At 38.8% G+C, this 19,579-nt stretch overlaps 1 protein-coding gene across 1 annotated transcript in view; it reads left to right on the top strand.

Annotated features, from left to right (window-relative positions):
• Positions 1 to 19,579, top strand: part of Pgm5 (phosphoglucomutase 5) — a 174,382-nt gene that overhangs the window by 10,846 nt on the left and 143,957 nt on the right. Inside the window, exons 2-6 of the mRNA XM_015492902.2 lie at positions 6,990 to 7,152; positions 10,671 to 10,817; positions 13,897 to 14,022; positions 16,626 to 16,816; positions 17,417 to 17,571. Of these exons, the coding sequence (XP_015348388.1) occupies positions 6,990 to 7,152; positions 10,671 to 10,817; positions 13,897 to 14,022; positions 16,626 to 16,816; positions 17,417 to 17,571 (782 nt within the window). The remainder of the gene's footprint in view (positions 1 to 6,989; positions 7,153 to 10,670; positions 10,818 to 13,896; positions 14,023 to 16,625; positions 16,817 to 17,416; positions 17,572 to 19,579) is intronic.

Below are 19,579 nucleotides of genomic sequence, written 5' to 3' on the forward strand. Positions count from 1 at the left end.
CTCTACCTATAATGTGCATGTACACATTGTACCTGTGAGGGTGCTAAAGGTCCTGAGATTTTTGTTGTTGCTTTGTGTGTGCATGTGTGTATTCCCAAAGTATTATCTCATATAAGTGTATAATTTCCATCACTTGTAAAGGTGGCATTTAGTTTATCAAGTAGCATATGTGTATACACAGGACTCTGGTTTCCTTCCCCTGGCTCCATAAAGCTATATTTTCTTCCCTGTATATATTTAAAAAGAGACTAGAGCAGAGTCCCAAGTGTCTGAAATGTTTGAAGACTACGTTAGAACTGATAAGGCTCCCTAATGATCTTTGCTTCTAGAACATAAAACAGAAATCATGCTGAGTTGGATGGAGCAAGAGCAATATACTATAAACAGTGTAAGTCTGACTATTCTAGGCAGGGATCTATTTTGCAAGGGCAGCTTTGTGCAGTGAGCTCAATGGCATTGAAAAGTTAGCAGGCCTTGTACATACAAATGCCAGTCAGAGGCATAGATGGGGACAATGAAGAAGGTTCTGGTCAGGAAGAGGATGCGGATACGGGCCTCTCACTCCCTCCCTGCCATGGGATATGACCCAGTAAACCAATAATATTGAGAAATGTCATACTTACCTTTTCCTTTCTTAAAAAGTGACTTATTATTTTTAAATATTTATTTTTCGATTGTAGTTGGACACAGTACCTTTATTTTACTTTTTATTTTTATGTGGTGCTGAGGGTCGAACCCAGGGCCGTGCACATGCTAGGCAAGCGCTCTACCACTGAGCCACAACTTAAGCCTCCAAAAAGTGACTTATTTAAAGCTAAAAAAGAATCAAAGAGGAATCTTATCTAAAAGAATTCACACATGAAAACAATCCAGCTTTTATTAGTGTCATGTTACTGGGCCTCAGCAACTTTTTAGTAGGTTTGGTGGCTTAAAGAAGAAAGACAACTGAAGTTATGTAGTGATTTGCTGGTTAATTATTGGCAAACGACATCCAATTTAATTTATACCATAGTGTAAAGTTAGTCCTCAAACACTTTCTAGTTTTACACATAAATATTTGAGGTAGAAGAACACTTTTACATTGATAAATCAATGATAGCACATATCGTTTGGAAGATTATATAGTCATTAAAATCATGTCATTCAGTGACACAAGAAGACCTGAGGGAAGGGCTAGACATATTAAGTGTACAATGTAGGCTACACAATAATCTTTTCTATAAAATATACAAATAAATAAATGGAACAGATGGGTACCAAGGCACATAGACAAAGGTTATACAGAGAGGTGATAATGGTGGACATCTTTAGGTGGTAGGATTGGTTTTATTTTCTTCTTATGTGTACTTTATAAATGTTCAAGCAAGAACACACATACACTTAGTTAATAATAGCATTCCAAGTTAATAAAACAACAATTGCTATGAACAAACCATACCAGCAAAGAAGGCAAGGAAAAGGTACTAGGAAATTATTGGGCGCTGGACACTATGAACTGGACTTGGCTATGTTACTACCTTTCACCCTGCATCAAGTGATCTTTTAGGGGTTTAAGACAACAAAATGGAGATACAGAGGACTTTAAGGATCATATCCAGCATCACACAGGCAGGAGGTAGCAACATCAGGTTTTATCCTTTTCCATTGGATACCATCTTGCCTCAGGGCACTTAGCTCTGCTCTCCTGACCAGGCAAACACAAGGAACATTTGCATTTCTTATCCTGGAGTCCCACTAGAGTAATTGTCTCATGAAATAGCAGCGAGCAAAGCCTTTTTCTTGTTTTACTGAATCAGGCCCTCTATCTTAATAAGGCAAAGATTTCACAGAATTTTCCAAGCACTGAATTATCTATTTACTAGGATGGACAGAGCTTCCAATTTTTACTTTATTTTTCAGCTGAGCAAAATTAGATTTCCTCATCTTTTAATGAAATCTTTAGACCTGGGGTGGACTGATTGAGGAACAGAACTGGGTCAGACTTGTAAATGTCTGTCAGTGTTCTGCACTTGTTCAGATATTGGGAATCACATGTGAAATACATGTTGGTTTGGTTCAAATGAACTCTGAGCCCTCCCTCCAGCCCCTGAGTGTTTTTAAAGACTTCCAGGGCTACAGGAAGCTGAGGGTGAGCTCTGTTGCTCTCATCTGTTCTCCATGTAAGAAAGCATATAACAGCACAATCATCCATGTGCAAATGGAGAAGTCCCTTGGTGTTTGGATAACCACATCCGTGCCTGGTCTTGAGTCTGTTATTTCTCAAAATTCTACTTTGCCATCTTCTACTTGTCCATGTGCAACAATATTTGAGGACGGCACCACTATGGGACAGTTGGGACTGAGAGAGTGAAGCCCTGCAATCCATGGCAGCTTGGTTTGGGGCTTCCATTTGGTGTTTGGGTTTTAAATTGAGACTATAGGAAACAGGCATCTCATGTATCTGGCTCTCCACAGCACTTCGTAGGTGGACATGGTGGAGCCTGTGTGGTCCCGTGGAACACTATCTGTGAACCATCAAGACTGTTTCTGTTTATTGTTCTCTTCACTCTCCCAGATTCACTGTGGGATACGATCTCATTACGGGGACATGATTCCATTAGAGGGATATGACCCAGTAAAACAATGATACTAAGGAATGTCATACTTACCTTTTCCTTTTTTAAAAAAGAGTGACTTATTTAAAGCTAAAAGGGCCATCTTGTGTAAGAGAATTCACACATGAAAACAATCCAGCTTTTACGGGTGTCATGTTACTGGGGAAGGACAACAGAGAGTTGAAATTGTGGGTTTTTTCCTGAGGTGTTAGACTGAGGTGTTAGCAAGAGGGTTTCGATTGTAAATCTCTGCTCTCTAGGACTTTAATTTGAACAAATTGAAAATTGAACTCTTACTAAATTTAATTTAGAAGAGTAGTTGTTAACGTTCTGAAAAAAGGGAGTCAACAGAAATAAAATAATTTTTAAAAATTAGGGGCTGGGATTGTGGTTCAGTGGCAGGGTGCTTGCCTCACATGTGTGAGGCACTGGGTTTGATCCTCAGCACCACATGAAAATAAATAAACAAAATAAAGATATTGTGTCCATCTACAACTAAAAAAAATTTAATTTTTTTAAAAAAATTAGCTGTATGTAGTACATGATATAAAGGAATAATTTCATTTTGCTTGGGAGAAAGCTTTCAGATCTTGTTTTCTCTTTCTCAGACACTGGGCTTTGGCATGTGGCTGGGCATACTGATTCCCTCAGGACCTGCCATGCCCCTACACTGGAAGAGAAAATGATTTTAGTAGATGATATTTGAGGACTATGAGAGGCAGTGGCATCAGGTTAGAAGACTAGATCATAAGGAACTGCATGAGGAAAATGGTGGTAACCAAATACTACCTTCTACTGTGTCCTCCTTCCCTGAACATTTAAAGTCATGACAGGTTAGGAGCAAGTTCAGGCTTTCTGTGGATCTGGAAGGCATGTGTGATGCATATGTGTCTGCAGGGTCCATGTCAAAGTGTTGAGGTGTCTATCTGTGGTATCTAAACTTGTATACTTCTTATATATGTAAGTGACAGGGGATTAGGGACCACCTTGCTCCCTTTTCAAGTGGGAACTGAAGGAAATGTTCTTCAGTGGCAGTGACGTCCCTCCAGGTGAGCACCCCTTCTGCAGGGCTGGCTGGGGTTGCCCATCTTCCAGCCAAATCTAGACTCCGTGTTGTGGCAGGTGCAGCCAGGGGACAGCAGAATGCCATTGTTTGCTTTCTCTGGGCTGTGGTCTGGGATCACTCAGGAATAAAAGTCAAATGCTGCCTGTTTCATTGCTGTAAACAAAACCAAAACAGGTTATATAAGTAGACCAACTTTTCCTTGAAAGGTAGCCGTCTGCTACTTTGACAGAGCATAGCATTTCTAGGACTTTTTCAGAAACTGAAATGGTGGCTAGAGAATCTACTACCTCAAAAATAATTTTTTAATTGTTGGGGCTGTGGGGTTTGTGAAAAGAGTAGCATCATCTGTGTTATGTTCAATTTCACAGAGAGTTTTTCTTTATAGAGTCTCATCTTAAGTGAATTTTCACTACCTTATCCCTTCTTGACCACCTCTGAGGTTTTTCTTGAGCCCCAAGGAAGGGAAATGGTTCCTGCTTGGTCAGGGGTAGAACGAAGAGTCATATCAAGGCCTTTTACTTCAAATTGAGTGATTTGTATTTAAACAGCAAGGACTCCAAAAATTCTGTGTCCTTTATTAATTACTAAATCTTGAAAACTATGCTTTTTCTCATGATATTTATCTTGGACTGATTGGGAGAAGGAAGATTGACACAAGAGAAGACCTAGACACACACAGGAGAATATGATGTGAAGACAGAGGCAGAGAGAGGAGTGATGTGGCCTCGAAGCCATCAGTGCATGGAGATAACAGAAATTGAAAGAAGCCAAAAGGATCCTACCCTGGAGCCTTCAGAGGATGCGTGGCTCTGCTGATACCTTAATTTTGGACTCTGGTCTTCAAAACTTAATTTTGGACTCTGGTCTTCAAAACTTGTTATCTTACCCACCAAGTTTATGGCAATCGGTTATGACAGTCTTAGGAAATGAATACAGATTTTGGGTTAGATTACAGATTTTGTATTAATTTCCTAGGGTGACCATAACAAATTACCATGACTTAGTGTCTCACAAGAACAGAAATTTATGCTGTAACAGCTCTGGGGACCGTAAGTTGAAATGAGGGTGTTGGCAGGGCCACATTCCCTGAGGTTCCAGGGGAGAATCTATATCATGGCTTTTCTACCCTCTGGTGGCAATCAGCATTCCTTGACTTCCTAGGTTTGTGGCCACATCACTCCAATCTCTGCCTCTGTCTTGACCTCCTCTTTGTCTCTGTGTCTTCACTTCTCTCTGTCTATCCTAGTTACTACAAAATGCCATCTATTCTACTGGTCCATATCAATTAACCTACAACCTGGTAGCTGGTGAAAACTGGTAGTTACTTTTTGATTCCTTTGCTCATTGCTTGGTACTAGTTATTGGTTATTGTTTAAGAAATTACTACAAAACTTAGTGGCTTCTAACAGTAATATGTATTTTGGTTGGGGTTGGGGGAGTACTGGGTTTTGAATCCCTAAGCACTTCACCACTGAGCTACAGCCCCAGCCATTTTTATTTTTTATTTTGAGACAGGATCTCTCTAAGTTGCTGAGGGTCTTGCTAAGTTGCTGAAGCTTGCCTTGAATTTGTGACCCTCCTGTGTTGCCTCTTGAGTCACTGAGATTACAGGTGAACGTCAATGTGCCTGTCTGCAACACATATTTATTCTCTTTCAGTTTCAATGAGAAAGGAGATAAGTTGATTTGTCTTGAGGATGCTCAAGAGCTCATAGTCTAGTGTTTGTAAGGTGTCTGTCATATGAAGAATTGATGGGGCCTACAAGGTCATCTACAAGATGCCCCAGTGGTATAGATGGCAAGTTGGTGCCAGCTGTAGGTGGGAGCCTGGGTCCCTCTCCACAGAATCCTCTCCACAGGGCTCTTTCAGTGCTTCATGACATGATGGGTGGCCTCTTCCAGAATGAGCAGTCCAAGAGTGCAAGGTGGAAGTGTCAATATCACCTGTGGTGTCACCTTGGAAGCAATAAAGTTATCAGCTCTTACAGTATTACACTGATCATCCAAGGAATGTACCGAGGCCTAAATGCCTCTGGGGGCCATGTTGGAGGCTCTTCTTTTCCATATTCCATTCTACTGATATATATATATATATATATCAGTAGAATGGAATATGGAAAAGAAGAGCCTCCAACATGGCCCCCAGAGGCATTTANTATATTCTAACAGATCATTCTAACAGATATATATATCTGGAAATATTGACCCTAGGATAGCTTTGCTGTTGAGCTAGAAGAGATAGCTTACCCTGGCTTATAGGCTACATCAGTACTCCTCAAATGAATTATCTGGGAGAAGAGGAGGGATCTTGTTGAACTACAGATTTCTTCTTCAGTAGGTCTTGGATGGGCCTTGAGGTTCTGCATTTCTATCAGTCTTGCTGGTGGTGCTTACCCTGCAGGTCCTGCATGTCATAGCGGGGCTGCTCACCAAGCCTGGTAGAACATTGGAATTACCTGTGGAGCTTTAAAAACAACTAATATCTGGATCTTACTCCAAGAGACTGTGATTTAATTAATCTGGAATTCAGTCTGAGTACTTTTTTTTTTTTTAAGCTTCAAAATGATTCTGTTTTGAAGAAAACTTTGAGAACCACTGGACTGTTTCTGAGCCCTGTTTAAAAAAAAAGTGTAGTGAATAATGCTCTTCAGATCTGTGCTTCTGATCTTTTAAAAAGCCAGTCTTGTAGTTCCAGAAGTAGTCTGACTACACCCATGGATGACTTCCAGGTCTTTACTTAGTGTGACTTGATAATTTCTTCTGTGTCCCCAGCACATGTTGTCACATAGTGGCAGAAATAGAATCCCTACCTTCGGGAGAGTGGTTTCCCTGATGAATACAGTTAAAATATGCATGGTGAGGATATGGGTGCTGTCTTCTAGGGCCCCTGCTGTGTGAGCTTGCTCAGAGGCCCAGGAAGCAGGGGAAGGGAGCAAGTACTCCCTTTCTTTGTCCTTGTAATTTCTAGCATGTTCATGTGCATAGTTTCTGAGTCAGGAACAAACTAAGAACTTTTATGGTTCCAGTGAATCCCTTGGTTATCAAAAGCAGATGTTTCAAACTACTAAGCTCAATGAGCCATATCCTATTTATAGGCTACCAATGGACTACTAGGTTTGGGTGTCCCAAATGGTCTAGGAGACTCTGGACAATGCCAAAAGTTCTCTCTACCCCTGACCCTCCCCAACCTAAAGCCCATTCCTAAAGCCCAGTTCCTTTGGCTAAGGAATTAATTGTATGTTAACAGAGTCTTGGACACTTTCTTATTGAATGCCTTCAATTCCATGCAACTTGGATTGATTTTTTTTTTCTTTTTTATGAATGGTTTAGATTGGACGACTGATTATTGGCCAGAATGGCATCTTATCAACTCCTGCAGTTTCCTGCATTATCAGGAAGATCAAGGCGGCTGGTGGGATCATTCTAACAGCTAGCCACTGTCCTGGAGGACCAGGGGGAGAGTTTGGAGTGAAGTTTAATGTTGCCAATGGAGGTATGTGATTCAGAATATTCCACAAGCATGACTTCTTTCCTTTTTATTATCATAGTCTTACCAGGACCCTCTGATGATAGATGAGCAAGGCAGAGAGGAATTGGCTCAAGAAAATCTAGTGAGGTGCCCAATGTGATGAAATAAGGAAGTAACATATTGGGCTCTTGAACCTATTTGGTTGGTTGCCTGCCTCCTGCACTGTTTAACACAGTGAAATAGCAGATAGTTGATGCTTATCTGATAATGGAAGGCCTTTGGATTTTAAAGTTGGAATACACTCTGAATGTCATCTAGACCGTTTCTTTCATTTTACAGATGTAATTGTAGTCCTGAGAGGCTGTGTTACCGTGGAAGGTCATACTGTTCCTCAGGGACAGACAAATGATTTTAAACCTAAGTTCTAGGCTTTAACATTTAATTCTTTATGTTCACATGTATTGGCATCATTCATGAAACTACCTTCCTAATGGCATAGAGAGATTTAATTGGATTTTACTATAGTATTGTGTGTTATGCAGATAAATCTAGTGGGTAAAAAACCAATTGTCTGCAGCATTAATAGGCACAGGGAAATGGGACATATTTGGAATGATGTGTCTTTTAAAATATATTTAGAGGTAGGACCATTCTAAACATGTTTTTAAGTGAAGGATAAGTGGAAACCATGAAAAAATGCCAATGTTTTGAACACTTACAGTGGGCCAGTAACCATGCTTAGCACTTTTCATGTTGTTCCATTGAATTCCCATAACAAACTGAGGAAGTAACTGGGGAATTGAAAGATTAAAAAGTCCTTGACCAATAGCACAGAATAAGTTGTAAAGTTAGTTTAAAACCTAAACTCCAGGCAGGCAGAGGACTTATGAAGAAGGTGGCAAAAATGGGTACAGATGTAGTTTTAAAGGGTGCAGAATAAGTTGGCCTAACAAATTATGAAAAAAGGCTCATTGCCAAGATAATGGGGCAAGAACAGAGAAGGAACTTTGGATAAATGATGATATTTTGTAAAAATACTCTCAGAAATTTGTTGAGGAATCTTAAGAAGTTGTGAGTATCCTGTTAAGCAGTCTCGTACTTCCAGAAACCCAGTTTGTATAACTTCACAACTTCCAACAGTGCCTGGGAGTCTGGGAAGGGTAGCAGGGGCAGATGATGGTGGTGTGCCAAGACCGGCAAAAGGTATCAAGGGAGCGGCCGAGCATCAAAATGGCAAGTATGGTGACAAGTGTCTGAGCTAACATCAGATTCTCAGGATTCAAATGTAGCCTCCGTGATATGACCTTCACTAAGTCATGCCATCTTTTCCAATTTCTGAGTCTCCATTTGGAAAATGAGGGTAATCATTCTACCTCTGCTTTTTTGAGTGCTAAATTTCATATAAAGTATGAAATGTGTTCTATGTAAGTTTCCATACTTGTTGCCTTGAGCTCTGATGCTAATAAAGGCAGAGCTCAAATGGTGGACCACAGAGTCCCCTCTGGATCAAGAGTCCAGTAAAACTAGAATTGGCTGAGGGCCTGAGATTGATCAAGTGACAACAGCCTTCAGTGTAGGAGTGAGGAATGGGTCAGGAGTATCAGGTGAACAGATGATAAAGAATTTGTGGATTGAAGAGGTTTAAAATTGATATTTTCAAAATAAGGATTTTAAGAGAGAAAAAACAGTTAAGTTATGCCTGTGCCCAGCAGTGATTAAAGTAAAAAGAAGAGGAAAGTCATTGGAGTGGACAGTGTTAAGGGACTTGGAAGTTGCCAAGGAGTTCAGAAGTTGTTGGTGAATGATGAGATTTTCAACATGGATGGTTGAGTGGCATCACAGACAATCATGTAGCCTGCTAGAACCACTGTGTTTTGATATTAAAGCTTAGGGACTTCTTAAAATTAATAGACACAACCAGAGATCATGATGTGATACTGCAGGCAAAGAGGGTGCAGGGGCATATTCATACATCTGGCAAACATAAAATATGCAAGGACTACTTACTTTTTAAGTTTATGAAGGGTAAAAAATAATAAGGAATGAAGGAGAAGGGCAATATTTATTTATTTGAGGTTTTCACTTTTTCTATTCAAGGAGGTAATTGTTGGTGCAATCTATGAGGCTGTCCATTGCCATGCCTTTTTATGGACATTTTTTAGGAGACAGTAATGAGGCTGTACTCAAAGGCAGCATTGTCCAAAATAAATATATTATGAATTACATATATAATTTTAAATTTTCTAGTAGCCACATTCAAAAGTATAAAATAGAATAAGTGAAATTAATAGTATATTTTATTTAATGTGCTATATGATAAATATTATTTCAACTTGTTATAAATATAAACTTATGAATGCAAACTATTATGTTTTAAAAATTCATTTATTCATTCATTCATTTATTATGTGGTGCTGAGGATTGAACCCAGTGCCTCACACTTGCTAGGCAAGTGCTCTACCACTGAGCCACAACTTCATCCTGAGTTCTTAAAATTTTGATGTGCATTTTGTAACTGCAGCACATCTCCATTTGATGAGCCACATTTCAAGTGCTCAATAGCCAAATATGGCTAGTGGTTGTTGTATTGGATAGCATAGCTCGAAGGATTGACATAAAAAACAAAGTAAGAAATAATTTCTGTTTAGTAGAAAATCATAATAAGTTACTTGGTAAGTAATAAGTTTCATATATAAAACTATTTCTTTTATATATTAGATATTTCAATGTGCTTTTTTTTTTTATTCCCAGCCCTCTTGCAAAAAATACCTTTAGAGGCTTACATTAAGATATGTAGGGCTGAGGTTGTAGCTCAGTGGTAGAGCACTTGCCTAGCAAGTGTGAGGCACTGGTTTCGATCCTCAGCACCATATAAAAATAAATAAATAAAATAAAAGTATTGTGTTCATCTATAACTAAAAAATTATTTAAAAAGATATGAATATTAAAAATAAGAAAATCAAGGGGAGAACAACTATTGATCCCATGTGTGATGCATTTAAGGTCTTTCACTCCTTAATTGTCTACTGGACCTGCTGAGGTGTGACTAGAGAGTGTGACTTGGGGAAAAAGATTTACCTGGTTAAGCTCATACATCAACTAGGCAGGAGAGCTGAGAGTAGAAATCAGATTTTCTTTCTCTAGGTGGACTTGCGAAGCTGTGGTTTGAATCTGGGATCCCTCACTTGTGTCAAATGCATATCCTGTTTATGTCTCATATCCTGAATAAAGCTGATTACATAACTGGGTCTCCCTAGCAGGTGTGAAACTATTTTTACAGCAGATGTATCATTGCCTAGAAGTGGATTAAAACAAACAAACATGCGGGTTATTGGTCTGTATAGAGCAGGTGAGGCTGACCAAATTCCCTCTACTGTGAGTGCATGCAGGATAAGAAACACTCAGGATAATTGAACTGTGAATGATTGTTCATTGTTTAGAGACCAAATGAATCTTTCGCCATCTTGGTGGAGGATGATAATATTTTTCTGATTGAAATTCCTGAGACTTAAAAAAATGGGTTTTGGATGTTCAAATTATAGGTCCTGCACCAGATGTTGTCTCAGACAAAATCTATCAGATCAGCAAAACAATTGAGGAGTATGCCATATGTCCTGATCTTCGAATTGACCTGTCTCGACTAGGAAGACAAGAATTTGACCTGGAGAACAAATTTAAACCATTCAGAGGTAATATAGAGATTACATATATTTTAAAGAAGTCAGAAAAGCCCCATGGATGGGAGTGCCTTCCAAGTGGGGTACATACTTTAGAGTCTAGGTATTGCATGGGTAGAGTGGGGCTCTCCTAGTTGGTGATCAGTGGTTCTGTAGGCAAGTGGACTCATGAAAATTACTGAAGTATCAATCTAAAAGGTGACTATGGATAAACATGTGGAAACTGTATGTAGTATGGAGAGATGTGATCAGCCAACATATCCAGAATTGGATGCTTTGAAAAATCACTTCCCGAATTCTTTTGTTTTATATGTAGGAAAAGTTCTATAGTTGACTTCATCATGTCATTCCTGGAAAAGATAATGACTTGCTAAAAGTTACCTTTGGATTTCTAAGCAATTAGGGCAAAGGTGCTAGAATATCTTAGATACTTAAGAAGAGAGCAAACAAGTCAATGGGGTCATTAAATTTCCTATGAAAGCCACAAATTTCTTTTGCAAGCCAGAATCATGCTGTTCAGCCTAATTTAATGCACAATTACTGATCACCTACTCTATACCAAGCATAGTTGGGAGATTTTACAAAGAAATTCACTAATTCCCAAATGTATTTATGCAAGTGGTTTAAGAATTCAAGAATCATAATGAAATTAATAAATAATATATAACAGAGTGAATAAATGAATAAAACTTCTGAAGTACTCCAAACAAAACCCATTATTTGATTAATTTTGAACCATACATTAACATTAATACCATGTGTGTATATTATTTTCTGCTTCTATATTGTCCTATTGCTTTTTCCCATAAAGCATTTAAATAGCATCAGAACTAACATGTTTATTCTTTTAGTGACCCTACAAGATTGAATACAGTTTGTGTTAAGATGCTATCTTTGTATGTCATTTAACTTGGCTGAAAAGATAAAATTATTAGTTCATGCTCTCTCAATATTTTTAGAGACAGAGAAAAGTTTAAAATGGATGGTCCAGGGGGCTATTGTGTTGGGCCAATGTTATAAAATGTTTCTCAAAAATTTTTGAGTCAATGGTTTGCTCAGCTAGTGAACAGAAATTTATTGAAACATTGTGATACGCACTGTCAGCAACAGTGCCTGTTTTTATTAATCTAGTTAGGAGTAAGTTCATGGACAGGTGTGCACACACATGGAATGTCTAGACAACTGAGGACAAGGGATATGTTATACTAAACAAAATGGTTTGAATATGCTTGACTACATATGTTTGGAAGGACTGGACTATCAGATGACTGAGAAGTATTGGGTATTACCATTGGGAGGAAGTTTATTTATTTATTTTTGGTATTGTCACAATGTTTATTATAGTTGTCTAAGAGTCCCAAGTCTTTGGTGAGCTCAGATTTGAGCTCATTGCTGCAGCCATATTGTGAGTTGGATGACTTTTCTAAAGTGCTGTTGCTAATAGAGTGTGTGTGAAGGATTCCCTGGCTCCAAGATCATTTGGAGATAATCTTTTGAAATCATTTGTGCACTTCATTCTTGCTGTTTCAAGCATTGAAGGCTTGAGTTAATTGGAAGCAAATTAGCCTTTGGAGTATCACCTTAATGTGTCAAGAGCATGAACTATCAGATATAAACTGAATTTTCAAGAACTGTTGGTTTCCTTGTTTTCATATTTCTGTTTGGTACTATGTGTTAGCTGTTGTAAATACCAAATGCCTTTAGAAAAGTGGTTTAAGAATTAAATAATCAGAGTGAAATTGCCAAAAATACCATCCTATTTTATTGAGTGAGTAAAACTTCTGAAATATTCAGGGTATAATATTTTATTTTATAGATAAATTTTTATTTTGGCAAAATAGATATAACATAAAATTTACATAGCATACAATTTGACCATGTTAGCCATTTTAGGTATATAGTTCATGGAGACTAATGTTTAATTGTTTTCTAGATTAATATCCTCCTCATTTCAAAAGATAATAAAAACATGACTTGTTCCTTAAAGTGTTACATTAAATTTGAATGGACAAACATACTTTGATATAAATGTAAAGGAAAGAATTTTTAGGTGTGTATTTGACCATATGAAGGGAAAATTTTATATCATATGTTAAAATCTTATCCATTAAATATTGTATCTGATTGTCCTGAAAATTATTGAAGGTGGATTGGTAACATCTCCAGTACAGATTTAAGCATTTCAGGGCTCCCAAGTGGTATGTATTTGAAAAAATAGAAAAGCAATATATCTGTGTTTTATATTTTAACTAAAAATTTAAAAAGCAAGACTCTTGGGTAAAATTTTAGTTCCTCAAGAGTAGTCAGGTATTTATTGCTTTTAGAAAGTATTTTATGATAATTAATTATATGCTGATGCTGAGTGTGGAAAATATGGTGCATTCTGGGTTTTTCAGATGTCAAATAAATGGAAAAGACTTGTTCTGAATTCCTGGTCATCAGATGGTGCCAGACACTGGAAAACACTTGTGTTTAATGAGGACTTTCAGATATTTGTCATTTACCTGAAAAATTGGCTACTAGATTGGGTACAAAAAACATTTCCTGCAAACTCAGGAATATAACTATCATAATTAATTCTGCATTTGAATCTGATGGGCACAAAGGCATTTGGAAAATAGGGGTCATTACTGAGGTCACTCTGTTATTTGTTTCACACCAGCTGAGTCATTCTTTGGCTAACCCCCATAGGAAAGGCAACTGGATATGCCAAGATGCCTGTTAACAATGATACATGTGCATTTTGAGGAAGAGAGATGGTGTCAAGAAGGTGAGGGTACTGGTGACAGAGTACATTTTTTATCTTAAATTATTCTTGTGGTTAATTTTTCACTTGTAAAGAAGAATTTATAATTTGATATTATTTTTACCCATTGATCATCTGAAAAGTTTGTAGCATCTTGAGTATACCTCAATTTGTGATTTTATCTACAAAAGGACCCTGTACCTTCCAGGTAACACATGGGGTTATTGTGTTAGGTCAGAACTGTGATCAGAAGTTCATGCCAATAGGATAGTCACAGTCTTTACACTTCTAAGTCTTTTTCCTGGATATGGTCATTGACACCCTGCTTTGTTTCTCTGATGTCAGTGGAGATTGTGGACCCTGTGGATATCTATCTCAACCTCCTTCGGACCATCTTTGACTTTAATGCCATTAAGAGTTTGCTGACTGGGCCAGGCCAACTGAAGATCCGCATTGATGCAATGCATGGAGGTGAGCTAGTGGTTTTCCACAAAGTGGTGAGTGAGAAATGTCAAGCAGTCTTCTTCAAATGTTGGATTTCTGAGATTTTGAGGAAATTGGATTCACCAGTAATCACACAACTTGTGTGTGTTCAGGTATTTGGAAGGTTCTGGAAAACTTAAGTTCTCTAATTTCTTTTTTTTTTCAGCATAACATGAAAACAAAAGTTGAATAAATGAGTTTGAGGCTATGTCTGTGAGAGTGTGGAGTGGATTAAGACTGTATTTATTTACGTGTTTGTGATCAAAGCACATGCTGTAATTTAAATAATCAAGTAATTCTAAGTTTGTTATGAAAAAAAATCCTCACCTCATTCTTTTCTCAATTTCCTACTTTCAGGAGTCAACACTTTTTAATTCTTGTATTATTATTATTATTATTTTTTGTATTTATCTACCCTGTCACTAAATGTGAATACACGGTTTCTGGTGACTTTTCAGTGTTGAGCATCTCTGACTTCATACCACGTTAAGTTCCCTTTGTGGGCCTATGCAGTCATCTCCCCACCCCCAGCCCCTGGATACCAGTTATTGGCTTTCTGCCTCTATTGTTTTTCCTTTTCCAGAAAGTCATAGGAATGGAAGCATAAAGTTTGTAGACTTTTACTTCAGGTTTCTGTCATTCAGCATAATGTTTTTGAGATGCAGGCATGGTGTTGAATATATCAGTATTTGCTTCTTGTTATTGCACAGCAGTATTCCATTGTATTGATGTACCACAGTTTATTTATCCATTCTCTGGTTGATGGAATTGAGGCTTTTACCCCCAGTTTTTGACTATTCTAAATAACATTGCTATGAATATTTACAAACAAATCTGTACGGGAACGTATATTTCCATTTGTCTAGGTTAAGCTCCTAGGAGTGAGATTGCTGAGTCTGATGACAAGTGTATGTCTAACTATGTAAGAAACTATCAAACATTTCCCCAAAGTAGACGTACCATTTATATCACATGTGGTGCCGGAGTGCTCCAGTTTCTCTCCATCCTTGCTTGGTATTGTCAGTCTTTTCGATCTCAGCCATTCTACTCTATCTTGTTCATCTCTACTAGAATATGATTGATATATTTTTTTTAAAGTTTTCTTCTCTCTGTATAATTTATTGCCTCTAGGTTTCTCTTTACTCTTTGTTGGTTTCACACTTATGTTAATTGTGTTCCTCAAAATTTTGGTGGTTTTTGGCTGGGAGCTCTGAGCCCACTGAGAGTTGGATCCTCCATGGGCTTTGGTCTAAGGGATTCTGTTTGGGCTGCTTTGTTCTTTCTTTTGAGCTGATTATATTCCCCCCAAAAAAAGATCTTCTAAGTTTTTGCCTTAGCTTTATGTGACTTAGAGAAAAGAGGTCCTCTTTCCAAAGAGTTTGAACAATATTTATGGACTGGAGCCTCATTACCAGACTTATACCATGTCCATCTCTGAATCAATTACTCTAGCTGGGGACAGAGGACATTAATCAGGTAGACCTAGGTCACCTCCTTAGCCGTGGGTGCAGTGGGATTTAGCTGTACTCAAACGATATGGATTAAGATGGAGAAGAAAGTGGTTTACCAGAAGAAACCCCAAAATGCTGCTACTAAAGGAAGAGAAATGGGCACTAGGCAGTCAAAATTAAAACAATGATAAAAACAAAAAATGTTTACTGTCTGAGGATATACTATGTTGGTGGCAAATATATGAAAATGATAATTTACATAGATCTCACCTAACAGGATTACACAGGAGTACTCAAATGTGCCTGATGTGCTACTGCAGGCTCTGTTCCCTTCCATGTGGGTGGAACTCTCCCACCCATGTCAAATATATGTTCTTCTTCAAGTTTCCCCAGGAATTCTGCCTCTTCCTGGAAGCCTTACCTGTGCTCATGGCTCCTCTTAAACCATTGGATCTAATTATTTTATAAATGTGCTTTGAATGGCACCTCTTTTAATTTTACCACTCCAGTCTCTCATCTGTAGCTTTGACTCATCCCATGATTAGATTAAGAGGCCAGGAATATACAAACTATGTGCTTTGCTTCTATCTCTTCAATACCTAACACAGGAGTTCTATATTAAGCATTCCATTCCAGGGAACAGGGAAATACTATTCCTTAGCACGTATTTTGCAAAATGTGCTTAGTTTTATATGCTACATGAGTGGTTTACAGTGTTTACACATTTGGCAATGTTCAAAGATTGCACAGGCAAAGGACATTGTAGAACCCATTAGTGCTTTTGCATATATTTGGCTAAAGCACTTAATACATGAAAAACAGCAGGTAATGAATCATTTTTATATGGTTGATTTCTTTCAGGCAACATATTAGAAAAATTGGGGGAGAAAAACTTTGTTTAGTGGGATTATTGACTACATTTTCTATATGCCTAACATAGTCACTGGCACATAGTTGCTCAATAAATGTAATAAATGTGAATATTATTTTCTGCTGTGTCTTGGAAAAGCCTGTAAAATTTATCCTTTTATCCTTCGTGATTAAGCGGGCTTGCTTGTTCTTACCAGAACAAAATACCAAGGGGAAAGGATTCTGCAGATAATTCACATCATTGTATGTCTTATTTTTTCTTTTTTTTAGTTATGGGACCGTATGTGAGAAAAGTTCTGTGTGATGAGCTGGGGGCCCCAGCCAATTCTGCAATAAACTGTGTTCCCCTGGAAGACTTTGGAGGGCAGCATCCCGACCCAAATCTGACATATGCAACAACCCTTTTGGAAGCCATGAAAGGAGGAGAATATGGATTTGGAGCTGCATTTGATGCCGATGGGGTAAGTATGAAAGTTTTCTGTCTGCTGACTCTTTTACCATGTTTTGAGCCAAGCATTGAAAACCAGAGAATTAATGAACACATCTGGAGCTGACATGCACAGGGCATGTGGACCCTAACTGGCTATGCATCTGTTCTCTTCTTTAATGGCTAAATATTGCAATTAAATAGTCACTACTTTTTTTAGTTTCAGATGAACATGTGTTATAAAGAAGCTATTTCTTTTAAAAATATTCATATAATAAATCTTTATTTATAGCTGGTTTTATTGAAAACACCCTGTTAGGAACCAGCTATTCAGCAATAAGCTCTGCTCCCATTCTGTTTGGAAGGAAGCTGGAATTAAAGCTATGGAGGCTACTGAAGCATGAAGTAGTCATGCACATCTCAACAGGTGGAACACATTGCTCGTTGTGTCAGGATTCTAGGCCCTTGATGTTCAGGGATTTATAAGGATTCCCATGCTCTCTTTGGCCTCATCCAAATGGTTTTAGGTTGTTTAAATGTAAGATGACAGTAAAGTGGCTTGGGATGATTATGGGAATGGGCTGCTTGTAGCAGATGCTTCTGTCTGATAATTTTCACACATTCCTTCCCACAGGACCGTTACATGATCCTAGGCCAAAATGGCTTCTTTGTGAGTCCTTCTGACTCCCTGGCTATCATTGCTGCCAACCTCTCTTGCATTCCATATTTCCGTCAGACAGGAGTTCGAGGGTTTGGGAGAAGTATGCCAACCAGCACTGCCCTAGACAGGTAAGCAAGGATGCCACTGTTAAAAAACTTTATGATAGATGTCTGATGTCAACATACCCTTTGTTGGCAGCTGGTACTCATTCTCCTCTAATCCTCTGTGAACATGTTGAAAGCATAGGAACTTAGAGACATGGTATGGTTTACCGGGTAGAAGTACCGAAGATCAGTTGGCCTGAGCTTGTTTCTTATTTCTTATTTGAGCTCTGTGCCTTCATTTTCTTACCAATAAAATGGGGGTAATGATATCATCCTTACATTGATCGTTATGAGGTATGAATGAGGTGACTCATGAAACACATTTAACAGGACAAACACTTTGTACGTATACTTCACAGACTAGTAAAAGAACTTACTAAATATGAAAGTATATATAAATGAAGTGGTACAGAGTATGGAGATTGAGGTCAGAACATATTATTTATAAAAGTTTGCTTGTACCTTCATTAGCTCTGTAAAAATGGGATGGTTTATTGTTAGAATGCTATGAGAGAGCGATGTAAATTGCCCAGGAGGAGATTGGTCAATGTTGACCAATCACTATGCAGTAAATCTCCTTTCTCTTACCCTTATTACCATCTCCTATCTTGACTTACAAAACAGTGAATTTGAGTCTAATATTTTAAAAACAGTATATATTATTATTAAAACAGGACATGTGCATGGTGGAAAGTTGGAGAACACAGACAAACAAATAACAAAATTTATATTTCTTACTGAAAATCTTTCCATAATATATATTGTACCAATATAACTAAAATACATAATATACACAACATGTATGTAATTTAGTGCCAAAAGGAGATCAGAAAGAACATATTGCTTGTAAGATGTTTTTCTTGTCCATTAACAATCTCCAATGTTCTATTAATACAATTTTGTGGCATGTGAAACCAAGATCATATTTTAATTTCCCCCGAGTGTCCCCCAAATGTCTTTCATGATAGGATTCCATCCAAGACTTACCTGTTGCATCTCTTAGGTCTTTTCTTCATCTGGTGCAGTCCTTTTCTCTTGTATTTAATGACAGTGATTTTTGAAGAAACTTTACCAGTTGTCCTGGGGAGTCCCACCTTCTGGATTGTGTAGTTTTTTTTTCTTGTAATGTTCTTCATTTAATCGTTTATCAAGTAAAAATTTGTATAAGTGAAATGCATAGCCTTAACCGTTCAGTTCACCAAGTTTTGAGAAATGTATACACTTCCATAACCACCACCCAGGTTTCCATCACCCCATGTCCCTCATAGGCAATCATTGCAACAGTTTCTATCACCATGTGTTTGCCTTATTTAAACTTCATACAGAAGGTAGAGGGAACTGTGACCACCCACAGAACAGGCCCAGCGGCCTGCTGAGGGGCAGAGCCACCCCCCACCCCCCGCGCCTGCCAGGTAGACGGAACTGTGACCACCGACAGAAAAGGCCCAGTGGCCCGCGGAGGGGCAGAGCTTCCAGTCACTCCTGCAAGGTAGGCGGGCCTGCAACCCACCGGCAGAAGAGGAGCAGCGGCCTGCTGAGAGGCAGAGCCGCCCCCTCCCCCCGTGCCTGCAAGGTAGACGGAACTGTGACCACCATCAGAACAGGCCAGACCTGCAACCGACAGACAGAACAGGCCCAGTGGCCTGAGGAAGGGTAGAGCCGCCCCGCCCCCCGCACCTGCAAGGTAGGCGGACCTGTGACCCACTGGCAGAACAGCCCCAGAGGCCTGCAGAGGGGTAGTGCTGCTGCCTGCGCCTGCAAAGTAGGCAGAACTGTGACCACCGACAGAACAAGCCTAGCGGCCCACAGAGGGACAGAGCCGCCACCCGCGCCTGCAAGGTAGGCGGACCTGCTACCGACCGGCAGAGCAGGCCCAGTGGCCTGCCGGCGTGGTAGGCACATTGCCCCAATTGGAGGAGGGGCAGAGCCGCCGCCCGCGCCTGCGAGGGAGACTTTGAAACTATACAACACCAATATAAATATATAGGGGGAAAATTCAATAGCACAACAGTTTCACCAAGTAGAAAGGAAC

Source organism: Marmota marmota, unplaced genomic scaffold (assembly GCF_001458135.2).
Source record: "Marmota marmota marmota unplaced genomic scaffold, marMar, whole genome shotgun sequence".
Lineage (NCBI taxonomy): Eukaryota > Metazoa > Chordata > Mammalia > Rodentia > Sciuridae > Marmota > Marmota marmota.